We start from the raw sequence: 26,838 nt of genomic DNA, 5'->3' as shown, positions 1-26,838 counted from the left end.
CAGTATTTGTACAAGTCTTTAAAGTTGAGTTTTTCCTCAGACTCTGAGCCTGAAATCTCCACTTCAGCAGCACTTACAGACACCAAACCTTCCAGTTTTATTCCTGTCTATATTCTGAAGGATTTTACAGAGGGATTTGTTGATATATAATTCAAAGCCTGATTTATACAACGTTTTGTTCCTAAAAACATGGCAAAATTAGATTTTTTTAGGGCTTGTGACAGTATTTTCTCATTTACAGAGTGATAAAAAGAGATATCCAAAATCCCCTCTGTAAAAACTTCTGACTCTAATATGTCAACAAAATAAAACAAGGATTTTGAAAGTGGCTTTAGATCCATTGTTCAGATTTCGGTTTTGGAAATGTATGCAAAATAGCGCATATTGTAGAGGTGGAACAATTAGATATTGCTTCATTTACATTATTTAAACATACAATTTGACAAAACTTGTAATACAAAAAATATTTGTCTTAATGTAAGTGATAAACTTGAGAAGTTTCATCGTGATATCTGTTAGTTATTGTTTTCCCCCTATTCACCTGTAGTGTCTCCCCAAGGTAGGTTTCTTGTATCTACAAACAAACCTACAAACAAGCAGCAGACAAGTTTCTGTGCAGTGTATCTATCTCCTGGGTGTTTACTATTGGTCATAATCTCTCCGTGCCTAGTCCTATAAAAGTCTGGCTTGACTCAGTGTTGTCGGGACAGGGAATGATTATACTGGCTGACTTTGTGTGTGCCTTGTCCCCTTGTTAATCAGTAACAATCTTTTTTGTTGATCTTTCTGTTGATGAGTGTCTGTGCTTTTATTTTTGTTTGGAATGGAAACTCCACAACAAAATCAATACAGGAAAAAAAAAAGTATTGTAGATTAAGTTCTGTGCTTGGTTATTTTAATACGAAAGGCCCTTCCTTACACACCGGGGATGTATTTTTGCGGGTAATTCGCACATCAATATTGTTTTCCAAACTCTGGTTTCCATCATGAGTCCTTTTACACAGACAGTGAAATGTTACGCAGTGAAAATGAGACATCAGATTTTTGTCGGAGGTCGATTTTTGTGAGCATTGAGACGACTGAACAGCCAATAAACCAATCAGCCAATCATGTTGTGTAGAAAGGAGGCACGTCACAACCCTGTGCAACACCATGACAACAATGTCACCAACATGTGTCTCACCACCTTGTCTTCTTTGACAAGGGACATAAACATTACAAAGACCACAGGTTGAAGGACAACGTGTGGCGAAGCGTCGCCAACAACGGTCAGATAGTGATCAGTGATCAGATAGTGATCAGATAGTGATCAGATAGTGATCAGATAGTGATCAGATAGTGATCAGATAGTGATCAGATAGTGATCAGATAGTGATCAGTGATCAGCTGCTGTTTTGGAGGTACAGTAGTACAGTTGGTAACCATTTCCATGTTTTTCCATATTCTGTTAGAAACTGTTTCCCTCCTCTGTTGCTCAACCAGCGGTTTCCCCAATTGTTTTATAGTTATATAGTTATAGTTTTTCTCAGTCGCTTTGGTCCATTTCTCGAATCATCCTCAACTTTTCCAAAACAGTAAGTGCATTTCTCAAAATAATTCCTAGAAATATCCTTAGTTCACCTCTCACAAGTAAATATTTGTCAGTGCCATCAGAATGACAAGGCCTTGTTGTAAAGTTTTAGAAAAAAGACTCCAACACAATTTGTGACGTTAAGATGCTTTTAGTCAGCTTCCCATGAATGTATGTTAGTTATTATGAAAACCCATGTTACATTTTCTCTTGCTATCTGTTTACCTCTGAACCCGTTTTTATTCTTCTGCAGGCTTAACAAAAACAATAACAACTCAAGAGCTCCTCCTTATTGCATGAACATTACAACTGTGTCATTGTGTACGGATAAGACAGCCAAATTTGCTTAGTCATGTTGTCAATATAACATTGTACTCTGATGTAAACTATGGCTAAAGTTTTGATGACAGTTACTGTAAACTGTAAACTGGACTGGACAAGATTCACATTTACTATTTTACTGTTTGTACTGTAATTTGTTGACAGACCATGTATGTACAGTTACAGTATATTTGCCAGTTGATGTTTCATGAGATGCACCATTTGAGCTGTTTCAGAAAACTGGTTGATCATTGGTTGATCTAATGCTTCACACATTTCCCTTCATTAGAGAAAGTCAAGATTCACCTGGGAGCAATTCACCAATCTGGACAGATTTAGAAAAAAAAAGTCTAATGGAAATGTATAGAAACATGCTTGACATATTATGACAAGTTGACAACCATTTTGCATGTAAAGACTTATGCGATGAAGCAACACATGAGACCTATTATAATACATTTTGATCAGCATGACATAATGTAGGAAACAGCAGAGAACTGCACATAATCATTTGCATGGATGTACCAAAGCATTTGCAACTTGTTCAAATAAATGAGAAACTGCTTTTCTGATGTGAAGACTGAACAACTAGTTTTGGAAATTTCAATTCTGATCTGAAAAATGTTCCAAAGCGACTGAGAAAAACTGTAAAAGGATTTTCTTGGGAGTTTTTCCTCAGTGGATGTGAGGGTCTAAGGGCAGAGGATGTTGTTATGATGCCATGTAAAGCCCTTTGAGACAAACTGTTGGTAAAAATAGGCTATACAAATACAATTGGCTTGTCTAACAAGACCATAGCAACGTAAACACACCAGTGTTGAATATGTAAAAAATATTTGCCAGCGAATATTTAGCTTTTTCATGTCTTTTATTTGTCATGTCCCTGAGTGGTTTAGGTTTAGTTGCTGTGAAAACCTCTGTGTCTAGTTGCAGATCAACTGTAAAAATGGAAAGAAGAAAATGATACAAGGTCAAAAAGAAGATGTCCAGTGCTTCGGTGCTTTTCAGCTGTGACAATGAGCTGGATGTTGACTGGAGAACAAACAGTAAAAAAGAGCAGATGATACATCAAAGACCTGCCGTGATGAAATGATTCAAAGACCACCGATAATCCCGCCAAAATTCACTCAGGAGCTTTCGCTCCGTGGAGGTCCACAGAGGAGAGAGAAAACCTTTATGCACTCACATCCAGCCAGTTTTAATATTTACTGCTGAGCTTTGGGTCTAAACAACCTTCAGAGTGTACATCACGCTTACACCGAGAGTTCAGCCATAAATATAAAAATCCGCTCAAATCCAAGCTGAGAGACTGAGAGCTTGGGTCGACAGAGATGACAAGGACATAAGCATTATTTCGTATTTCTTACAGATGAAGCGTTTCCAGGGGGAATGTGTTTTATTGAATTTCGCCGAGGTATTTAGTGTCGCTGCCTGGATGTCTGTATTTTAGATACCCGTGTCGTTCCCACTCTGCCTCACTTCATCTGAAAGGGATCGTAATGTAGGAAAATGAATAAGTCTGTATCCCACCCTATTTTTGTGTGACTGCGAGTTTCCTCAGACTTTCCAGCCATAGAAAAGGCAAACTTTTGTATTGATAACTGCTTTTCAGAACCCGCCGAGTGAACAATCGCCGCCACACAGTCCTTTCACGGTACACTGGTAAAGCTCTTTCAACACAGGTTTCCAAAATATCCTGTCTAGGGGCGACCACTGGGCAAACACAGCAGTTTGTTAGTCACGTCTCATGAACGGCTTCTCTTTCTGTGTACCCTCTTCAGAGAAGATAAACCCTGCTAAGAATGGGACACAGAGAGGGGAGGGGGGGGGGTCTGTGTTTCCAATGCATCCTCTCAGTAGCACCTTCTTCTACTGGTGGAGCTCTGGTGAGAGACGACTTTGTGTGAATTCAACTCACCGAAAAATATACCTCAAAACAGTAAGCAGAACAATGGCTCCTTAGTTGAGGAGGTATGAAAGCATGAAAGCATGGGTGGGATTTATGAACTGGGACATAGCAAATTCCACATGTGGTGAGAGAGCTCCACACACACACACACACCCTCCACAGATGCCTCATTTACTTATCACACTGTATCATTTACAGAACACCAGAGAAGCCAAACACAGTGTATATCGTAGGGCCATCTGAGGTCAGCTGCAGGTGCAGGAACATTTCACAAAACAAGACATTTATTACAACCATGGGTTTTCAGCGCCGCACATCCTGGCCAAGGCCCGGTGCCCTCACTTCTATCCTTAACACAAGCATGCGGTTGTTATCGTAGCAGGCCGTAAGTCAAACATATAAACATAGGTGCAACACCGTGTTTTTGTACCGCTGTCAAAATAATGGCGTACCGCAGACTAAACATCAGGAGGATATAGCCGGCCGTGTGACTTGACAGATGTAGTGTGAGAGCACGAAGGGGTCGCCACGAGAAAGTGGTGAGAAAAATCTTTTTTTTTTTACACGACTCACCATGCATGTGAAAAGTCCAGGACTGTGTGATTCATTTGAGGACATTAAATACAAAGACCAATTTTAAGTTCTTGAATCCTACCTTGAAATTCCATCAGAGCAGGAAATTTGACTTTAGCTCTGAAGCCCAAATCCCAATACCCACCAGCCAACCGAACCTTCAGAGTGCTGGGGAAGACCTCCAAAAAAACTGGGTTGGTCATTACCTCCACTAAAGTCGCGCTTTAAGGCTGATTCAGTCCTTTTTAGTTTTCCAAAGGTTTGCAGAAAGTTGGGTCATGACCCAGTGAGCAAAAGGCTGATTTAAGGTGGTGCCTTATGGAGTTATAGCTGTAGCTACAGCGGCTGTAAGTATAAGAATCTGTTGGAAGGTAACGTGTACAGTTCATGCTGTAAATGACATCCATCACCTTAACTGCAATTGAGGGCAGCTGCACCAACAGGAATTCAACATAAAGTTAAAATGGGAACAGGTGGAGGTGGTTGATAGTGAAGACAAAATGAATAAAGTTAAACTAAATCATCTGAACAGTTTTGATAATAGCCAATAAATGCATAGGTCTTGATAGTAAGGGCATTTTAGCAGACATTTGACCAATCTGGGAACTAAATCCTTACCAAGAAATTTCTTCACAATTGTCTTTAGGAACATGCGTAATATGATGTCTTAAAATGTTGAAATTCAACTCCCGTGGGAAACCCCCTAAAAAACTACTCAAAGTTGGGGTACCCGTAACTGGATCTTTGAACATTCCGTAATGTTAAATTTGGCCTTAAGTAACTTGTGAGGGGTCAAACTAGGGGTTTTTCATGATTCTGAGTTGATCGCAAACATTAGTTTTACACCCAAAACACTCCTTGGTGGAGAAAAAAACAACCACACCCACTTTTCTTGTTCATCGGAACCCCCACTACCACCAATAGAATGCATTGCAGAGAAGCCATTCCTTATCATTGCAGAGGTTGTGTCACTACTAAATACTCAATATAATATAACTTATATTCTATAGCCTTTTTTCTATAGGACATACACACCCTCCAGGATTTTGTGGTGTCGCTAAATTTATTTAAAAAGTTATTATAAATGTAATTTATTATGCGGACCGGTAGCAAGCAGCGAGAGAGAAAATACAGTGGACATGCACCAGATTTCATATACCAGCAACAACTGAAACAAGTTTGTTCGAAATGAAGATAGGAAAAGCACAAAAAATACACAGTGGTGCTACATTGATTGCAAACATGATCATGTTAATCTGCACACACACTGAGCATCAGTCTCCATCGAGCATCCAGGCTCTTTTTGAAGAATGGAAAAAGATTGATGTTGCAGTGTGTCACAAACTTGTTCATTCCAGCTTGGGCCTATTGCTTGGTCATGACCGTATGGTAGCTGTTGTAGTGTATTATGGGATTTGTAATGTGAGTAATGTGAATGCTATATTGGTGGGCCATTATTAACATAATATTTTTCTTGAAGGCCATATAAAAGTGTATCGCAGGACAGATCTGGCCCCCAGGTTTTTGACATGACATTGACGTGTGTGCTAGATTAATGTCCAACAATGTAAAAAGGTAGAATATAAGTTATATTCAGTATTCAGTAGTAATAGTAGACGCTTTTTTGTGACATTAAAGAAAACCTCTGTCATGCACAGGAATAGCTGATCTCTAATGTATTCTATTGAGTACAGTAGATCACCTTTATTATAATAGCCTAAACCTAACTGCAAAAATTCTCGCGATGACAATTAGGCCTACACCATGTTTTCCTAGCTTGATAGCTAATGGGGCAGTCAGCTAGCATTTAGGAAAATAAAATGGTCAGATGGTCATCAGATTCAGTCGTACATAGGAGTTGGCTAACTAACCATATTATTTACTGTTAGCCAACTAACAACCATTTTTGTAAGACTTTGATGCCTATCTCTATAATGCATTATAACTATACTTATAATGAGTTATAATGTGGTTATAGCATTGTATAGCTATAATTATAAACATTCATAAAATATCATAAGGCTTATCATCATAACACACTATAAAGCATTTTATGATGACTTATAAGGTCAGATATTATAATACGTTATAACTCGCTGACAATGCCCATGTCGATAATACATTATAAATATAGTTATAATGTGTTATAATTTGCTTATAAAAGTGTATAACCATCATTATAAATACTCATAAATTATCATAAGGCTTTATAACAATTAGCATAACACATCATAGAGCATTTTATAATGGCTTAAGGTCAAGTATTATAATAGAGTTATAATGCTATATAATGTGTTATGCTTATTGTTATAAAGCCTTATGATAATTTATAAGTATTTATTATGATAGTTATACACGACTATGAGCCAATTGTAATGCATTATAACTATATTTTTAATGCATTATCGATGTGGGCATTGTCAGCGAGTTCCTAATAGTTATAACATATTAATACCTGACCTTATAAGTCAAGATAAAATGCTTTATAGTGTGTTATGATTATTGTTATAAAGCATTATGATCATTTATGAGTGTTTATAACTGTAGTTATACAGTGCTATAACTGCATTATAACTTTTATTATTATAACCCATTATAAGCATGATAATAATGCATTATAGAGATAGGCATCAAATAAAGTGTTACCACAATTTTTAAGTTTCTTATGCATGTTATCAACGTAATGACATGACATATTTCAAGTTCTTAAAAGAAAAAGGAGATAACACAAAGGTGTAAAAAGTAGTATGTTTGTCAATGGTCGAAGGTTGTAAATGGCTTCAACATGTCTAGCACTAGCTAACTCCAAAATTCCTCACTTTTAATGCTAACCAACTACAACTACCACTAAACAATACTTAGGCCGATTTACCATGGCAATAAATAAAAAGTAGAAGAAAGCAACATTTTAATGTACATGTACCCAATAGTGAGAAGTGTGTGTGTGTAGGCTATGTGTATGTTTCCGTTTTTACTGGTATGCGACATCTGGTGTGCACCTGATGTCTTTCCTTCTCTCTCGCTCCCGATCCGCATAAAACTTAATGTTATATGAAAACAATAACTAGTAATAAAAACACATGCAAAAAAAAGTAATGGAAACACTGTGGCCCCAGCTGACCACAGCTAGCCACAGCGGTCTATGATAGCGAATTTGCAGAAAAGTTGCAGTGGCAAGGCCAAAGAATTCATGATTGAATTTGCATTAATAGTTGCAATCGTGACACCACAAAATCCTGGAGGGTGTGTATGTCCTATAGAAAAAAGGCTATAGAATATAAGTTATATTATATTGAGTATTTAGTAGTGACACAACCTCTGCCATGCTAAGGAATGGCTTCTCTGTAATGCATTCTATTGGTGGTGGTGATGGGGGTTCCGATGAACAAGAAAAGTGGGTGTGGTTGTTTTTTTCTCCACCAAGGAGTGTTTTGGGTGTAAAACTAATGTTTGCGATCAACTCAGAATCATGAAAAACCCCTAGTTTGACCCCTCACAAGTTACTTAAGGCCAAATTTAACATTACGGAATGTTCAAAAATCCAGTTACGGGTACCCCAACTTTGAGTAGTTTTTTAGGGGGTTTCCCACGGGAGTTGAATTTCAACATTTTAAGACATCATATTATGCATGTTCCTAAAGACAATTGTGAAGAAATTTCTTGGTAAGGATTTAGTTCCCAGATTTTCATATGTTGCCCTTACTATGAATGGAAGAATGAACAGCCACTTCCAGCCTCTCTTTGGCTTATATTAGTGAACCGACCACTTGTATCCCCAACGAGAAAATAATGTACAATCAAGGCCAAATAAATTTGAGGGAGTATGGGGTAATCTGATGGAGCATCTGAACAGCAGAACCAAAACAAGAGAAATCTAATTATTATTTATTATTTGCCTCTTTACTATGCAATTATTCTTTTATTTTATTATTTATTTATTGCTCTTTATGTTTTTATGATCTTACTATACTTTAGTAAGTACTGTAAGTGCATTTTTATAGATATATATACACAGTAATGGATAATAGGGAGAGGGAGTGGAAGGGGGGCTTGGGTTAAAAGAATATGTTCACAATGTGTTACTCAAACCCAATAAATCCAATAAACACAATGTTCAGTGTTTTTAGTAGCATTGCGTGGAATCAAACAGTTACTGTGGTTAAAATAATTAAGCATTAGAAGGTGGAATCCCTGGTGACACTGGGTTGGTGTCAGTAGTTAAAAACAAATCAAAACCTGTACGGTAAAGCAAGAATTTGGTGAAAAGATTCAATTTTTGGTACATACTTTTTATTTCTCATTACTGAGTGGATGTACTCAAATCTCCACCAGGTTTTGGCAAATTGGTCCATTGCCATAATCCCTATAGTCATAGCAGTAGGTTCATTACCTTTATTTGTCAGTGCAAGTTATTTTTAGAACGGCGGAGCAGAGGCGTGAGCTGCTCAGAGCTACGCTACGGAGGCTAATGGGATTTCTTTCCCTCATTAAACTCATCAAATACACAATCCAACAACTCCAAAACGCTCTGGTGGACAAGTTGTGACCTGCACATTCACCACGCTATGAATTAATTATGTAACATTACGAGACAGAGTTGTTTTCGAGGTAAATTCATGCAAAACTGCTGATACGCGTTGCCTTCAGGAGCAGTTTTCAATCAAGCAGTCTCTGTATTTCCCTCTAAAACTCATAGTGTGGTGAATGTGCAGGTCACAACTTGTCCACCAGAGCGTTGTGGAGTTGTTGGATTGTGTATTTGATGAGTTTGATGAGGGAAACCAAGAAATCCCATGAGCCTCCGTAGCGTAGCTCTGAGCAGCTTGCGGCTCTGCTCTGCCGTTCTAAAAATAGCTTGCACTGACAATTAAAGGTAACAAACCTACTCCTAAAACTATAGGGATTATTGCAATGGGCCAATTTGCCAAAATGTTAAACTATCCCTTTAATAAAGTGGTGGGAAACAAAAAGATATATTGAATGAAGGAACACACAAACGGAGTCTACAAAGTGACAACAAAAACGGTCAACGGGCCTAAGCCCCGGACAAGCACAAAGTTCAAAAGAAAAATCACAAAATAGCAAAGCGAGAGACTTGAGACACAGAAAGTCAGCGGAGAAACAGGATGGGAGGAACACAGGGACAAAGAGCATCAGGGACTAAATGCAACGCATGGACAACAGACGATCTGACAGAGACAAAAGGAGAACACTGAGGTTAAATACACAAGGAAACGAGACACAGGTGGTGCAATCAGACACAGGTGACACACATGAGGTCATAGCAGAGCACACAGGAAGACAGGACACTTCAAAATAAAACAGGAACTCAAAAGGGAGAAAAGACACAGACCACGACAATATATTTTAATTCAAAAACAAGTTAATCTAATGTTTTCTGATATTTTATACATAATAAGTTTGTTAAAGGGATAGTTCAACATTTTGGCAAATTGGCCCATTGCCATTATCGCTATAGTCATAGCAGTAGGTTCATTAACTTTAATTGTTGGTGTAAGCTATTTTTAGAACGGCGGAGCAGAGCCGCAAGCTGCTCAGAGCTACGCTATGGAAGCTAAAGGAATTTCTTGGTTTCCCTCATCAAACTCATCAAATACAAAATCCAAAAACTCCAAAACGCTTTCGTGGAAAAGTTGTGACCTGCATGATCACCACGTTATGAGATAATAACAGAACGTTACAAAACGGAGCCGTTTTCGAGGTAAATACAGTCTGCTTGCTGAAAAACTGTCCCTGAACGCAACGCGCATCAGCAGTTTTGCATGTATTTCCCTCTAAAACAACTCTGTCTGGTAACGTTGTGTTATTATCTCATAGTGTGGTGAATGTGCAGCTCACAACTTGTCCACCAGAGCGTTTTGGAGTTGTTGGATTGTGTATTTGATGAGTTTGATGAGGGAAACCAAGAAATTCCTTTAGCCTCCGTAGCGTAGCTCTGAGCAGCCTCCTGCTCTGCTCCGCCGTTCTAAAAACAGCTTGCACTGACAATTAAAGGTAACGAACCTACTGCTATGACTATAGGGATTATGGCAATGGGCCAATTTGCCAAAATGTTTAACTATCCCTTTAAATTCTTGTAGGCAAGAAGTTTGAAGTTGTTTATAAAGATATTAAGAGCAATAATTCTGGTGATGTCTGAATCATCAAAACCCAAATGTTCCTGTAAATGTTTCAGGTGTTTTCAGCACCAGATAATCAGCAGATCATCTTTGAAAAAGGTCTGGATCCAAATCATAATTAAATTGTTATAACATTTTCTGTCAATACAGCAAATGTAGATATCAGAGATATCCACTGTGGCCTCTGCACTCTTTCCAGTTTGCCAGAGCGACTGGAGCAGTTAAATGCATCAGCTTTAGCTAAAGTTCTACCACCATTTTGGGGCATCAGGCCATCCAACACCCAATCAGAAACCCAAATCACGTGCAGAGCAGGAAGGTGAGCGCAGCAAAAACAAACTTTGATGAGGCCTGTTGAATGAGAGCATAATCTCCACAGAGTTGTGCTGTGCTGTGAGCTGACTGAAGAGCTGAGAGAAAACTAGAACCAGGACTACTGTGGGTGGTCAGAAAGCCCAAAACCAAGTGGCAAAACAATCATACACGTATGTTTTGACCTCGCTGTGTTTGATTGAATGTTTACAAACTCATTGTGAAGAGATGGTTGACAATAATCCCGCCTAAGAACATACCATCTGTTTGTAACACTAATTCTCTCTTGGAATGTCATTTCCAAATTGTCTGCGAGAGTCTGAGTGGAGGCACATCAGCCCAAACAGTGTGCTCGCTGGTCTTTTTAATCTAAGAAATCAAAGCTGAGTAAACACCGCTTTGGTATGTCTAATTCCTTGAGCCAAACTCCGGCGGTCAAGTTTCACACATGCCGACACACATCTGGAGCACTCTCGGCATGGAAGATCAGGCTTGATATCCTGCACATGTTGCGGCAGTGCGAGTCTCTCCCCAGGCTCTGACCCTAGCACTCTTCAAATACATCACCGAGGAGGAGAGCGATCCTCGGGCTTCTGTCTGTATGGAGATGTCAGGATTCCACAGAGGGAGCCAAGTGCTCTCATCCACATTTCCATGGGGATCTTAGATAAAGTTTAAAGACATAATCGTCTGAACAAAGACAAGTACTTAGGCAAACAGCAGGGGAAAAAAGTGCGTGGAGGGCCAGGGTGGATTCTTGGGCTTTTATTCTGATGCTAAGTGCAGCGGATCAAGGACAAGAACAAGGAGGCTCGCCAAATCTGTCAGTCCTCCCAGAGAGACATTGTTTGGGTAACAACACCAATAACTTCATGAACTGCCACGTCATTTCTTATCTGTTCTGCTTTCTGCAATATTTTGATTGGCCTATCAAACACTTCAGTTAAAGCTAACATTTTCATCTTTTTAATCTGTTTTTTGCTGGTTGCAATAACAGATCTTGATTACTGTAGGATGTCAAAGGCTTCGATCACCAAGACTCAATGAACAACTTGGCAGCAGCGCAGATATATTTACCTCCAGAGATTCTGTCCGAGCCTCGCCCTTCTGGCCAATCACAGAAGGCCAAAGTCGGGAGGATGCTCAAGCTCTCAATCAATACATATAGTAAACAAGCTGCTGGTCTCCAAGTCCTTCTTGGAGGAAGATGCCACTGTAGCCGACAATTGACTCCTTCATTAAGGACGACATACGGCTCACTGCTGCTGCTGCAGTTGTTTGCGCAGCTATCTGCGGTGAGAAATCCATGAAAAAGAAAAAACTATGGAGAGACATTTGTCTCTTTATTATTCAATCAAATAGAATAGATTTGCAACCAAAAAAGAGATTTGAGAGCAAAGGAGAATAAGTGGCAATCAAAAAATGAGAGCAAAACAGAACAGGTTGCAATTGCAAAAAAAAAAAAATGTTTTGAGAGCATTTTACTTACTACTACATAATACTACTAATGTTTGTAAGTAAAACATAATCATTTTGCTTATAAATCAGTCGTCTTTGCTTGCAAGTTAAAAAGTTTAGCTTGAACATCAGTCCTCTTTGCTTGCGAGTTCAACTGCACTTAATGGGCGGGGCCTACGCCGATGGAGGAGAGAAGAGTTTCTATTGGTGGGTTTGACCTGGCTCCAGCGCGGGCTGCGGGGGCCAAGCCTGGGGCCAATCAGGAAGGGATCAAGAAAAACTGTGTCGTACCACAGCAGTGGCAGAGTGTGATGGCTTTTTTAAAAAAAGTTTTGATCGCCACTTATTCTCTTTTGCTCTCAAATCTCTTTTTTGGTTGCAAATCTATTCTATTTGACTGAATAATAAAGAGACAATTGTCTCTCTATAAAAAACAGCCAAATAGTGGAGGATCCGATGTCGAGTTCAGACGCTATTTCAAATGTTCCACCTGCTTTTTTTTTTTTTAAATATATATTTTTTGGCTTTTCATGCCTTTATTTGATCGTACAATTGCGAGAGACAGGAAATGGGAAGGCAGAGAGAGGGGGGGGAATGACATGCAGGAAAGGGCCGCCCAATGCAGGATTCGAACCGGGGCCACCTGCAGCGAGGACCTTAGCCTCAACACATGGGGCGCCTGCTTGACCTCCTCTTTTTTATTGGCTGTGGGCGACGTGTCTGCGGTTGGGTCGGTAACCAGTACACACTACCCGACTGCGTCCAGCCTCGGCTTAAAAATTCAAACATGTTTGAACTGCTGTGACTGAAGTCGGCCGGCGTCTGTTCACCTCACACACTTGCCCATTTGAGTCTGTACCCCATCACACACTAACAGATTTCTGTGCCAACTTGCCATGCTGACTGTCCCCATTAGTGCCGACTGGTGCAGACGAGACCGAAATGTGAATCGTGGATAAAATCTGGCAAAAAACCCTGTAGTGTCCCCAGCTTTAGTAAGTCCTCATCCTTAGGGATGGATATAGACTCTCATGGTACATTAAAGCCTCCGCTGGCCTTTCTTCTGAGGACAATTGTTGGATTTGCCAGGAGAAAGGTGGGGAGTGTGCTGAGGCAGCGGAGACAGAAGCCGTCCCTGATGTCCCTTGACCCCGCCAGGGTGCAAATACATAGGTGTCACAGCAAGGGCTTCAGTTACTTGTGTAGGGTTTCATCCGTCTACTTCATGGCACCTAAACCAAAGGATAAGCTGCGTATGTCGCCTGACAGATGTAGTGTGAGAGTAAGTGTGGACAAAAGACCTCTGGAGAAATCATTTGCCCTCGGCGCTTTATTTAGAAAATTCTCCATGAGTGTGTAATTCCTTTGGAGAGCATTAACTAAAGGAGCAGGTTCTGGTGATGGAACGGTGAAACCTGACTGTTAATGACTTTATTAACTTTGGCTCGGTTAGAACATCGAGGGACGGCAACATCAGTCAGTCTCTTCACTCGACCCACTTTGGTCTAGACGGAATATCTCAACAATTATCAAGTGACTCGCAGCCAAATCGAGTGCAATCACTCTGAGCTCCCAGATGATGAGGCCTAATGACTGAGATGGACTTCTCCTCCAGCATCACCAGGAGGTTTGCTGTGAAATCTCTCAACAACCACTGGGTGGGTTACAATGAAAAATCACTTTAGTGATCCCTTAACTTCTCATCTTGAACCATCGTTAGGTCACCATTTTCTTTTTTGTCCAAGTCTGAATAAATACAAAGAAATCTACAAAAAACAAACGAGATTCCAATCAGCAAGCGTAAGCATTAAACATGAGCATGTTAGCATTGGTAGCTCACAGCTCAGCCTCACAGTACCACTATCATGGATGTACACTATTGTTTAACATATACAGTACATATTAAGCTGACACAAACTGTAAAGTGTTGATTGGTCATAAACTTTTAACTTTTAAGCTTTTATTTTATTGTCAGAATTTACATTACGACAATGCATATAACTATATATCAATAAGTGGGGGTGAATAAGTAAAAACTATAGAAAATTAGTAGAAAATGATAAGAAAAGAATAAAACAAGACCAAAACAAAAATGAAACAAAGAAAGAAAGCAACAACAGATCAACAACTGAAGAAATATGTGTCCTTGTACATATTAAAAAATATTTCTTAGCACCGGTCAACTTAAGGGTGTTTTTTTTTTATCCCCAAAACATTTCAGATCAATTTCAGCACATTTTTCTCTTTCCCATCCCATCAATCATCTCACAACCTGAGGATTTAGAAAGGGAGCTCCACCTTTGAATAAGTTGTTCCCATGTGGTGGCTTGTAGAGAAGATAAACCTATCCACCACAGCATTCTGACAACTCCATCGTCTTTCACACAAGGAAAAGGCCAGTTGTTTATTCAGTGGAGGACAAGTGTGGAGACTTAGCCTGTGAAGAGTCGGCGGCGTGTTGAAGCCACAGAGACGGCGGTCGTCGCCTGATCTCCTTTGACCCCGGCCAGGGTACAACTCTACGTGTGTCACAGCAAGAGCTTGGATGGGTCGTGTACGGTTTCACCTGTCCGCCTTTCAGACCTAGATCTGAACAGGCAGAGGAGAATACACCTATAGAGTCCTGTCCTTTTCTCCCTTCATCCCCTCCCTCCTCTCCTTTCTCTCACTCTCTTTTCTTCCCGGCCGGCTAATCTCTTCTCAGGTTTAGGATTCCCGGTCCGGGCTCTTTGAGGAGGAGGAAATATGGGGTTGGGTAAACATCAGGGCTCTCACTGCAGGGATTACAACACCCATATATCACCGTGACAACTCCCTTTTCAGCGGATGACAAGTCGCCAGGACCCTGTGCGAGGAGGGATCCGATGACACTTCCTATCACCGCGGCAGACACTGATAGTGTAGTATACCGTCACGTCACCGTTTTCACAACATCGTGTCAGTTTAGAAAGATCAGGTGTCGGAATATTCTCCACTCGACATCCTCAGAACCGGTTTGAGCTTTTCGCACACTATCGCGCCGGATGTTTGGCTTGTGGGCATCTTCACAGAGGCAGCAACACAAATGGAAAACAAATCTTTAAAGGGATAGTTCACCCAAAATTCAAATTTCACTCATTATCTACTCACCCTCATGTCAACTAAGAGCTGGGAGAATTTTCAGAGTCCTCCGTTCCTTCTCTGAGTTATGGGGGGGGGGGGGGTCCGTGCAGCAGTATTTGGTTGTGAATGGATACCAACTTTCTTCGTCCAAAAAAACACACCAAAAAACATCCAAATACCTCCATGCTGCTCGTCTGTAATGTCCCTCTTGTATTGAAGCCCCGACATGAGAAATTGTTCCGAAAAAAATTAAATAAGTGTATGTTTTAAGCTTGTTTGTAGCGGAAGCTACAAGTGTCTCAGTTCACTGCTCTTCCTGTGTCAGTGCAAATCACGACCGGCGGACCAATTTCTCATGTCGGGGCTTCAATACAAGAGGGACATTACAGACGAGCAGTGTGGAGGTATTTGGATGTTTTTTTGGTGTGTCTTTTTGGACGAAGAAAGTTGGTATCCTTTGACAACCATTATATGGACAAATACTGCTGCGCGGACCCCCCCGTAACTCAAAGAAGGAACGGAGGACTCTGAAAATTCTCTCAGCTCTTAGTCGACATGAGGGTGAGTAGATAATGAGTGAAATTTGAATTTTGGGTGAACTATCCCTTTAAAGAGGCGCTTTGATCACACGTCCCCGCAGAGAGAGGCTGCTGTTCATTGACCGTGACTGCGTTTCACTCTCTCCTCCAAGTGGCACGCACGGCGCCGCTGGACGCTCCGCGCCTCGTCGGCTGAGTATTTGAATAATGTGAAATCAGAGTCGGGCCTCGTTTCGAGAAAACCAGGTTTTATCCAGAGAGACGTCGCTGAAGGTCTACGAGGTGGATCGGTTTCCCAGCTTCGAACGCAATTCCAAGTGCTCATGCATTTTAACTGTCAAAGGTTAAAATTCAATTAGCCAAACGGGCCTTTCTTTTCCAGAGCGGTGGGTGCGTCCAGCGATTCCTCAGAGTGATACATAATCAGGGGCGAGGGATGCTTTACTGTTCTCCCCGCTTGTTTTTCCTCACTGATGTCCACTTGACAACAAACACTCGTGCCTGAGGATGAAATCATTCAGGGAGGAACAAAAGGCAGTCAGAGTTTATGGTGGATTATCTTTAACAATGTTCTGTCTTTGAAAACCTGGAAGATGCACACTGCGCTGATGTAAGATCTGATTTTATCATCAGTAGTAAATTTCAAGCATCAGAAACTTTAATCAGACCTTCACATCTTCATCTTTTGTGGAGGGGAGGAAGGAGAATAAACAGTGCTGCCTTACAGGACTGGAGAACTGTTTTTGTGAAATGTGGATCCAGTTGAACAGTTCAAGTGACCTGCAGCTCAGAAAATAATACTCAACTTCTGTGTATGGCCATGGTCTGGTCAGTGGTTCGCTGAACTTTACAACATTACAAACCACAAAAGACAACTTGTCTACATAAACATTATTCTTCTTAGCTTTCAAAAAGACATGAAGCCAAACCCTAAACCTCACTTCTACAGTACTGTGCAAAAGTTTTAGGCGCTATAAAGTGAAGATACTTTCAGAAATAAAACCATGAATAGTCTTTATTTATGGATTAACTTTTTACAGAGCTCAGTCAACAGAAGAAACTGTCAGAGTGACCACAGCTCCAGTTCTCCTCCAGACACCTGCACACAGAGGAACTAAGCAGGATTTCTCCCGTGGCTCTGCTACATTTTTACCTTCATTAAAAAGCTCCGGAGTAATTGTGATCGTTAACTACATGACTTGTGACTTGTTACGAGTGACAACGGAGGCTCTCTGTCTTCACCTGGCGTCTCACGGCTGAAAACCAACCTTGTAACATCAGTGTAGTACCTGGCCACCGCCCTGGTGTCCCAGCTAACACAAACAGTTAAAGTGAAATTCCGGCGTAAGTGTAAACCATGGTCAAACACACCGTAACACCGAGTTAGACCCCCCCTCGAGAGATCAATTTGCCCGACCGCTACATTCACGAGATCCACCAACTTCAGCAAATACCGCAATATCGCCACACACGGCGCTGTCCGGATCCACTGTCTGACCGCAACCAAAACGCCACCATTTGCCCAAAATAATGCTCAGAACTGCACCAAATGTCATCAATAGTACACACAGGGTCCCAGCACGTAGTACGAGTTGTCAAACATCTGCTAGCTTTGCCTGTTTTCTTTAGCAAGGAGATGCAACTCAACTCACCTACTTCTCCTCCTGGAGCCGCTCGTTGGTGAGGAAGCCCTGACGAGTCGATCACCGAGTGCACCGGAGTTCCGCAGCTCAATCAACAATTACCTCATGGAAATACAATCAGAGTTTTTTTTTTTTTTATCTTGCATATCACTTTATAACTATTATTATCGAGTGCTGGCCACGATATAGGCGCAAATGAGCATTTTTAAGAGCTGCGGAACTCCGGTGCACTCGGTGATCGACTCGTCAGGGCTTCCTCACCAACGAGCGGCTCCCGGAGGAGAAGTAGGTGTGTTTGACCATGGTTTACACTTACGCCGGAATTTCACTTTAAGACTACACAAACACACACGTCGTAACAACGTAGCCTATATGTTATGTAATGTTATCCACCGCTCTATTTATTGATTTTTCACCGGCTGTAAACAAATGCACATGGCTGAGAGGAGCGGAACCAAAACAGCAGAAAAGTGAGCGGACTTATGCATAGTGCATAGTTTTCCTTTAAGGTTCTTGACTGGCAGCTTGTTGAAGCATCCTGGAGAACTTGCCATAGTTTTTTTGTGGATGTACTGGACAGTGGCATGCAAAAGTTTGGCCCCCCTGGTCAAAATGTCTGTTAATATGAACAGTTCAGCAAGTGGAAGATGAAATGATCTACAAAAGGCACAACGTTACAGATGACACATTCACTTTACATTTTAAACTATATATATATATATATTTTTTTTTTTTCATTTTTAAACTGCCAGAAAAGGAAAAGGGCCTGCAGCAAAGGTTTGGCAGCCTGCATAGTTAGTAGCTAGTAGCCCCCCTTTGGAAACTATGACAGTGTGTAAATAGTAAATATCTTGTCTGATACCTTGGTCAAAGTTATCTGAGAGCTCCAGTCTCCTGGGTTTCTCATTCTATTGCAGGCTGCAGCTTTGTTTCCCTTTGTCACTCTAAAACTGTAGAACGCAAAAATAATACACTGATGTTGATTAAAATATTGCAAAAGACTGTTTCATGTTTAACTTTTTGTCTTTTGGAGATCATTTAATGTTCCACTTGCTGAACTGTTCACATTAACAGACATTTGGACCAGGGCTGCCCAAACTTTTGCATGTCATTGTAGTAGGCTGTCTCAGTGTCTTCTGTCTCTCCATGTAATCCCAGACTGACTCCATAATGGTGAGAGCAGGACTCTGTGGGGGGGGGGGGGGGGGGGGCTATATCATCTGTTGCAGGACTCAGTTCTTCTTCTTGTCAATTCAAATAGTTATTTTTTAACTGGCTGGATGTTTGGGTCATTGTCACGCTGCAGAATAATGTGGAACCGATCAGAGGCCTCTGGGACGGTACTGCCTAATGGATAAGAATCTAAACATCAACATCAAGTGCCTTGCACAGTACAGTACTGTATGTGTATGTGTATGTGTCTGGTTTGTTCACACGGTGGGACAGAATGTAAGGGTGTGGCGTACAGGATACAACCTACTGTTCATGTCTCAGTCTAGCTGATATTTTCATTATGACCATGAACATGATCTTTTCAGCTTCAGTTGTCTACACTAAGTAGTTTGATATGTTAAAGTGATACACCAACATTTATTTTCATGTCTTGCCTCACTCCCGAGTCCATGACCAGCAGATAGACACCATCCTTTCCACTGTGTGTGCAGTAACAAGGGAGATAGAGCCGTATCGCCCGTAATTAGCTTAGCTCAAACACTGGAAGTGTATGGGTAGTGTTAGCCTGCCTCCTACCTTAGTTGAACTCAGCAGTCAGAAGCTGATTTCATTTTAGCTCTAAACTCTGTAAATATATCACTTTATCAACATTTCAAACATGTTTAGGTGAGAAAGTAGCCGTTTAGATCAGCAGTGTGTCGTTAATTTGTCTAAATACCAGGGGTCTCATTTATAACCGTTGCGTACGCACAAAACGGGGCTGAAAGTGGCGTACGTGACTTTTCACGCCAAGGTTGTGATCTATAAAAAACAAACTTGACAGGAGAATGTGCGCAGCTCTAAGCAAACACTGACCCAGGCGTACGCATGGTTTGAAGGAAAAGGGGAATTGGCGACACAGACGGTGTGGTGGTGAACTGAAGTCAGACTGAAGAAATGTAGGGTGAGAAGAACGATTATGTTTTTATTATCGGCCGTCACACATTTAATTTCAACCCGTATGCGTTAGATCCATGTTGCCACGGTGATTTAATTCAACAGCGCCCTTATTTTGCATCGGACTGGTGTTTCAGAAACATCTTCTTAGAATCTAACTTAAAATTCAAAATCAAAATTCCTTCTCTATATTTAATCACCACCGTCTCTCCGTCATATTGTCCACTCCCAGAGCGCAGGAGGAGGAGAGGACGGCGCGGCTGCATGGGATAAATACATGGTGTAAATAACTATATGTTCCTATGATACTGTGAACATATGATCGAGAATCAATTAAATCTCAAAGCCTGGAAAAAAAATCCAGTAATCGTTCGCACAATTATTACATTCTGTTTTCTTGTTATCAAGAGAAGTGTCAATGATCATTCCTCAGAATGTAACTGATTCCGCTAATTATTCAAAGTTTTATCAATCAGTCTAATTACTGTAAATGTATGAATACAGCGGTGAGCCCCGTGCGTAATGCTGCACCACGGCACCGCTGGAGGAGAAAGGAGGGAGAGGGAGACCATGATGAAGGTTAATAACTGGTTTCAGATTAGAACTGTTGTCATTGTTGTAACTATGTGCCGAACCGGGTCCAGCATGTGAGAGGCAGTGCACCAAAACAACACCGCGTGCGCTCTGAGCCGCTGACGCCGTTAACAGCTGCAGCAACACGTCACGTTGCCACTTTCACACCTGCAGCTGATTCACAACACCGACAGAACAACAGCACGTCAGGCTCATTTACATGCAGATCGCATTCATGTGGTGGTTTGTATGACCATCTAGGGTTAAAACAGGGCGTGTACAGGGCGGAACGTGAAGCGGATTCAGCTGCGCACACTTGTAGGAACTCTGTGATTTATAAAGGGAAGTTTGCCTGCAAGTGTGCGTACGCAGGGTTTTATAAGTCTGAATATTTACTGGCGCACGCAAAACTTGGCTTTTGAGCGTACGTACACTTTCAGTAACGATCCCACGCACAGTTTTATAAATGAGACCCCAGCTGTTTACAATTTGTTCGGACGAATTCAGCGCTACAAGCTAGCCGTTGTGACCAACGCACTTCCGGTTACTTTCACAAAATAAAACACCCGTTTCCCTTTACATACAGAAAACCATGACGATAGAATTTGTGCTTTTACTTTGAAATAGGAAGCTAACCTACCCTGGATGTAGCTAGCTTGAACCAAAATAAAGCGTCTTTGCTTGAACCCTCCGTTTTGACCGATCTCGTCTATGTCTTGACCGTCTTGACCGCTCAAGATGCCTTACCGGAGAGTTGTGTCAGCTCTGAGACGAAGATCGGCCCGCCGGTTTCCTATACACTTCCAGCGTTTGAGCTAAGCTAATTACGGCGATACGGCTCTATCTCCCTTGTTACTGCACGCACAGTCGAAAGGATGGTGTCTATCTGCTGGTCATGGACTCGGGAGTGAGGCAAGACACGAAAAAAAAAATGTTGGCGTATCCCTTTAACATCAGTCGGATGAATAGATTGAAACAATCCACATATCTGTGCATTAAGCATGGAGCTGCAGTTTTCCCCTTTCTGTTTGTGTAGTTGTTAAAACACACAAGATACGCCGTGTTAATTAGTGAGTGTGAGAGGAGTTGGTGGGTGTGTACTTTCTAAACTGTCAGGCCATTGTTCCTCCCTGTTTCCAGAGCAGCAGCTGGGAGTGATGCATCTTCCTCTGTGGAGGTGACGAGGGAGAACATCCAGTCTTTTTTTTAAAAACACTAACAGCCGTCACAGTTCAATCGTTCGCAGATTATGGCTTCGCTTTGGTTATTGTGCTTTGTTTCACTAGAAACCGTCGCTGCCAATGAAAACGGCCTCAGCTATTATATCATATGAACTATTTCCTGAAACAAAAAAAGCACCGAAGAAAAATAACGAGAGTCTTAATTTAGCTGAAATCTGGAGCTAGATTCTAGATTTTATCTGTTCGACTGCGGTGAGTGCAGTCGGTTCGTTTTGTGTTGGACAACATGATTAATGAAGCCACAAACCAGAGGACTGTGATGGTGTGGAGTGGACCAGTGTTATTTTTTACTGTGTGGAGCAGAAGCTGGTGCGCACATAAACACACAAAGCCACAAACACAAATAAAAGGAAAAAGAGAATCTATCTAAACTGTCTTATCAATGTGAGCAAAGTGCAACACTGTGTTGTCATGTGAACTGCAGCACAATCACAATGGTTTGGTGGATGTGAAAATCCCTTTCAAAGACTTGACCTTTCTTTTGTTGCGGTGAAAAAACAAACATGTCGGCCATCATGTGACCAAGCTGACACTGGATACTGTGAGTCAGTTGAGCTGATCTTGTAATAACAGCATCAAACACCATATCAGGTGTTTTCTATTTAAAGACTATTTTTTCATGTGTTTTTAAAGCAGTGGTTCCTAACCTGTTCCAAACCATGGACCACTTGAAAATTTAAAAAAAACAAAAAAACATTTTGGCTAAATCCTGACCCTGGAACAACAGGCTAAATAACAGGTTGTCAGAGCACTTTCCATTTAAACTTAGTTGCTCTTATTACAGCTTTGAGTACAATGAATATGTAACAGGGTTGGAATCGAACTTGTAATAATGAATCAGCATTCAGGATTGAGCTGAAAGCAAGGGAAACAGGAAGTTGAATGCTTCTGTTTTGGTTGATAAGGCAGAGGATCACTTGTTGCTAGGCCTGTTGCAATTATTGCATAATTGCCTGATTGCAATTATTAGAGCTGACCGCAATCATTTCACATAATCGTTATAATAGTTTCCATTCTTTGTATAAAAACAGCTGGACGTCATATTTCCATCAGCGTTTCCACATCGTTTTCCACCGTTTGAGGTTTGACTGGTCCTCTTTTAACGACATCAAGTTGCGCCCTCTTCTTCCTCTATGGTTTGACACATGAGGGAAGCCACACACTGTTTATCTGGAGGCGCTTCATTTATAACATTCAACAACCAGATTCATTGATTGAGCATCTATTGACATTAACATCATGGAGTTAGTGTCAAAGCCAATAAATAGCTCTTCTTCTTCATACGGGGTGTGTACTATTAAACTATGTTTATATATATACTATGATAGTGGCATAAAATGATCAGAAAAAGACAATAAATAATGAATGGAATGGTAAATGGACTTGCACTTCTATAGCGCTCTTCTGCTAGCCTCACTGAAGACAATGGGTTAAGCTTGATAGATAAAACTTTTGCCGTAGCCGGCCGGCAAACGAGCCAGAACGTCCATCTTGGATAGCAAATGGTGTAAACATCATAATTTAATATCCGTGGTTCCTGTTGATGTTTCCTTTCTCCGAGGGGACTGTGAAAACAGCAACAGGAAGGCGGGACTTCCGCCAGGTGGCTCGTTCGGCCAATGAGAGGCTAATCGAAGCAGCGAACTTCCTCCAGCTCAGGCTACTTTCCCTTTAAAGGGATACTTCACCCAAAATCAATAATTCGCCAATTTTCTACTCACCGCTGGGTAGGGATGGGTACCTTTCGCATTTGAATCGATACGGTATCGATACTCGGTACCTGGGAACCGATATCGGTACCAATCGGTACTTTTTGTGTGTGTGGTAATTTAAAAGAAAAAAAATCAAAATGTCTAAAATTTTAATATTTACCTCTTAGCAACATCACAACTCCTCAGCCTTTAAGAGTATTTTATGTTTTAGGGATGGTGATTTTCATATAATGGAATAGTCATTCAATGAAAAAAAAAAAAAAAAAAAAGTTTATGTCTGAAAAAATGTCAGTTTTTACTGTGGGAAAAGGAGAAACATGGCGAGACTTCTACAGCCATCAGAAAGCTCTGTGTGAAACTTTGTTAAATAAAAAAACAACTGAAACTGCAGCAAACTCTGCAACATGTGGACTTCATGTTTTGACGAGAGGAGAGGGGGAGACTTCATCCTTGTTTAGATGTTTAGATGTTTAGATGTTTAGATGCTCTCATTACGTGACGAGGACTTGAATGGCGCCACTGTGATGAGAAGCGGGACTCGGGAGTCGGGACCGGACCGCTTCGGTACGGATCGTCACAACAGTCCGTTCTTCACGTTAAATGACAGGCGGCTGTTTTTCACGTAGTGATTTTAAACGACGGGCTGGTGCTACCGCTTCTCCACGTCTCATTTCAGAGAGAGAGAGAGAGAGAAGGAGAGAGAGAGAAGGGGGGCGGGCGCGAGTGTGCGGGGCTCATGCAGACTGCACTCTCTCGCTGACGCATGACGAAGGTGCGTTCAGGTACCGAAATGTGGTACCGATTGACTTTATGTGAATCGATACTCGGTACTTTGGTGGGAATTCGGTCGGTACCAAAAAAGTACCGAATTTCGGTACCCATCCCTACCGTTGGGGTTTGGAGAACTGAGTTATCAAAACACTTTAGGAGTTCCATGGGGGGTCCGGCTGGCAACGGATTTTCACATAATGGCGGCGGATAGAGCTCAGTTTTGAATGGTCCAAAACACACACTATGAAACATCCAGATACCTCCATACTGCTCGTCTGTACTGACCCAGGTGTCCTGAAGTGAACTCTAACCGCCGCCATTATATGAAAATCCGTTGCCAACTGGACCCCATCTGGAACTCCAAAAGCGTTTTGATGACACCAAAAGTTCTCCAAACCCTTCTTTGGCATGACAAATTGGTGAATTATTGATTTTGGGTGAAGTATCCCTTTACTGTTCCTGTTCCTGTTTCAACACACACAGTGATCCCTTGAAATATGAGAAAAAATAATGAAAGGCATTTTCAATATCTTTAAAATCATTTTCAACATCACATCCTCTGGCTGTTGTGCTAATGATTTGTGGACCCAGCAGCGGGCCGCAGCCCACAGGTTGGGAACCACTGCTGAGGACAGACCATGAACTCTAAATCTGCCCACTCACTCTCTATTACTGCCTGGTGAAACCGGAGAAATAAAACAAACTTCATGAACACTATTCATATATAAAGCGTACATGTGACAGGAGGAGTGTAGCAGGCAGAGTCTCAAGTCCATCTGGGGAGAATTATCTTCATTGCAGCAAAAAGCTAACAGTGATTTATAGACGTGGAGCAGCAGAATGCAGCCTATCTCACAGCGATAAGCATTTTATCATGGTGCAACATGGTGAAACACGCATCCTCCCGGACCACTCCCCCTCCTCCTCCCCCCTCCCTCCTCTGCTCTGCTCTGCTCTCCGTCCGAGGAGCTGAAGCCGGATGACTAATTAACAGCATTAGTCTCCGTAATGCAGAAGAAAACCAAACAATGTCCAACATCCGATAGTGGGAATCAAACTCACATGTGGGTCCGGCAGCGTATCGCAACGCCCCGGCTATCACGGATACGGAGCATCTCCTTTTCATTACATGACGTCACGAACGCAGACCTCGCCGACCGCAGAGATTCACGTTTCCTTTTTTTTTGAGTGGCGCGGAATAAAACCACCCGACCTGCTCAAACATCCGCCCCGGGAACTGAGGCTTTTACCGCCGGCCGGTCTGAGAAAGCCATCCAGCTGCCAAGAAGCCTCATCTGTCACACGGCTGCAGTAAATCTTGGACATAAATCATACCGGATGTCAGATTTAAGGCCAAAAGTGGCATGAATATTCAACATTTGTCTTTTAGTTTGCCCTACACATCTGGCCCCAGCCGTTGTGATTGGACCTGACAGCTTTGGTAGCATGAATCCTGACGTTTCTCGCTGCGCAGGATGAATAATTCAACCTTATATAATCCTGTAATTACCCAGCAGTCAGTTATGGATTTCAGGTCAACCGCATCCACCCTGACGACTCCAGCGAGCGCTCGCCGAGGATTCCCAGGACGCGCGGCTTAACTGCCGAGGTTTTGGCGTGCACGTGCGGCGGGGGCGGCGGCGGCTGTGGTGCTTTAAACCTGAAGCACCTCTGCGTCCTTTTCATCCTGCTGGCGCACAGTTCAAACAACACTTTGCAACACATGTGGTGGAAGGTGAAAAGTTGAGATCCTGCCCTCGTAATGACACATTTATTCCCGAACACACACACACACACACACACACACACGCACACACACACACACACCAGCACAGACAGATGGGCGATAAAAGACAGCTACCTTGCCCCGGAGCATAAAAGCATGACAAGATATTGGAGCGAGACATTTCCCCATTCTGTTTAGCTTGGCCTCTCTCAAATATGCAGCGCAGGAGAAACTCTGCGCTCACGTGCCGGAGAAATAAAAGAAAAGAGCGGCGGTGTGTGTGTGTGTGGGGGGGGGGGGGCGCAGAGAGAGAGAGCTCACCTTTGACCTTCGCAGGCGGACGCCGTAGAGGAGGATGTTTCGTAGCTTGGCTGCCGAGGCCGCGTCCGCAATCGCCGCCGGCAACTCCGGCATCTTCCCGCTGGCGGACGACGGCTCATCCGGACCGCTCAGATGCACCTATCAAAACAAAAGGCCACCACGCCCAATCAGAACGCACCTGCCAATACTGAGGATCTATGTGCCAGATTTGCAATTATACCCCCCCCCCCCCCCACACACACACACACATACACCATTCTTTGGAGCAATTACAACTCATTGTTGGAGCAGCAGTTTCAACACGTAGCAACTCAATAAGCCTGTTTTTTTCAGGATGTGTTGAGGGGGTTGGGGAGGGGGGGTTGGGGTTTGGATTACAATTTGTTTTGCACTGGCCTAAAGTATTGTGAGGAGAGATAGAAATAGTAGAAAAGAGAGTGGGGACTCAAAGATAATTAAAAAACGGGGAGGGGGTGTGGGAGAAAGGAAGTATGTATAAAATGAAGAAGTAAAGGGGGGAAGGCAAATGATAAATTATGAGGGACCATACATTTATAAAGTATGGGTTGGAGATTGAACCCTGGTCTACTGGTTGGTAGACAGAGGGGTTAGCCACTAGACTATGGCTGTTGCATGATTAGGGAGGGGGGGGGGTGGCAAAAAAAGGGGGAGAGGTTTAAAAAAATGAATAGGGTAATCATAGTTGTTGGTTGTCAGGTAGGAGTAGAAAAATAATTTTTGTGATTCAAGGTCAGGGAATTGGTGGGTAATAAACCATTATGCTATTGGGTGAGTATGATAAGAGATGAAAGAGATGG

At 42.0% G+C, this 26,838-nt stretch overlaps 1 protein-coding gene across 1 annotated transcript in view; it reads right to left on the bottom strand.

Moving 5' to 3' along the window:
• crppa (CDP-L-ribitol pyrophosphorylase A) overlaps positions 1-26,838 on the bottom strand; it is an 83,055-nt gene that overhangs the window by 12,695 nt on the left and 43,522 nt on the right. The window contains exon 9 of the mRNA XM_085803487.1: positions 26,021-26,158. Within this exon, the coding sequence (XP_085659613.1) occupies positions 26,021-26,158 (138 nt within the window). The remainder of the gene's footprint in view (positions 1-26,020; positions 26,159-26,838) is intronic.

Source organism: Trachurus japonicus, chromosome 16, assembly GCF_045865225.1.
Source record: "Trachurus japonicus isolate A0001 chromosome 16, Traja_1.0".
Lineage (NCBI taxonomy): Eukaryota > Metazoa > Chordata > Actinopteri > Carangiformes > Carangidae > Trachurus > Trachurus japonicus.
Note: the sequence above shows the minus strand (reverse complement) of the source record. Positions and strands in the feature narration are given on the sequence as shown.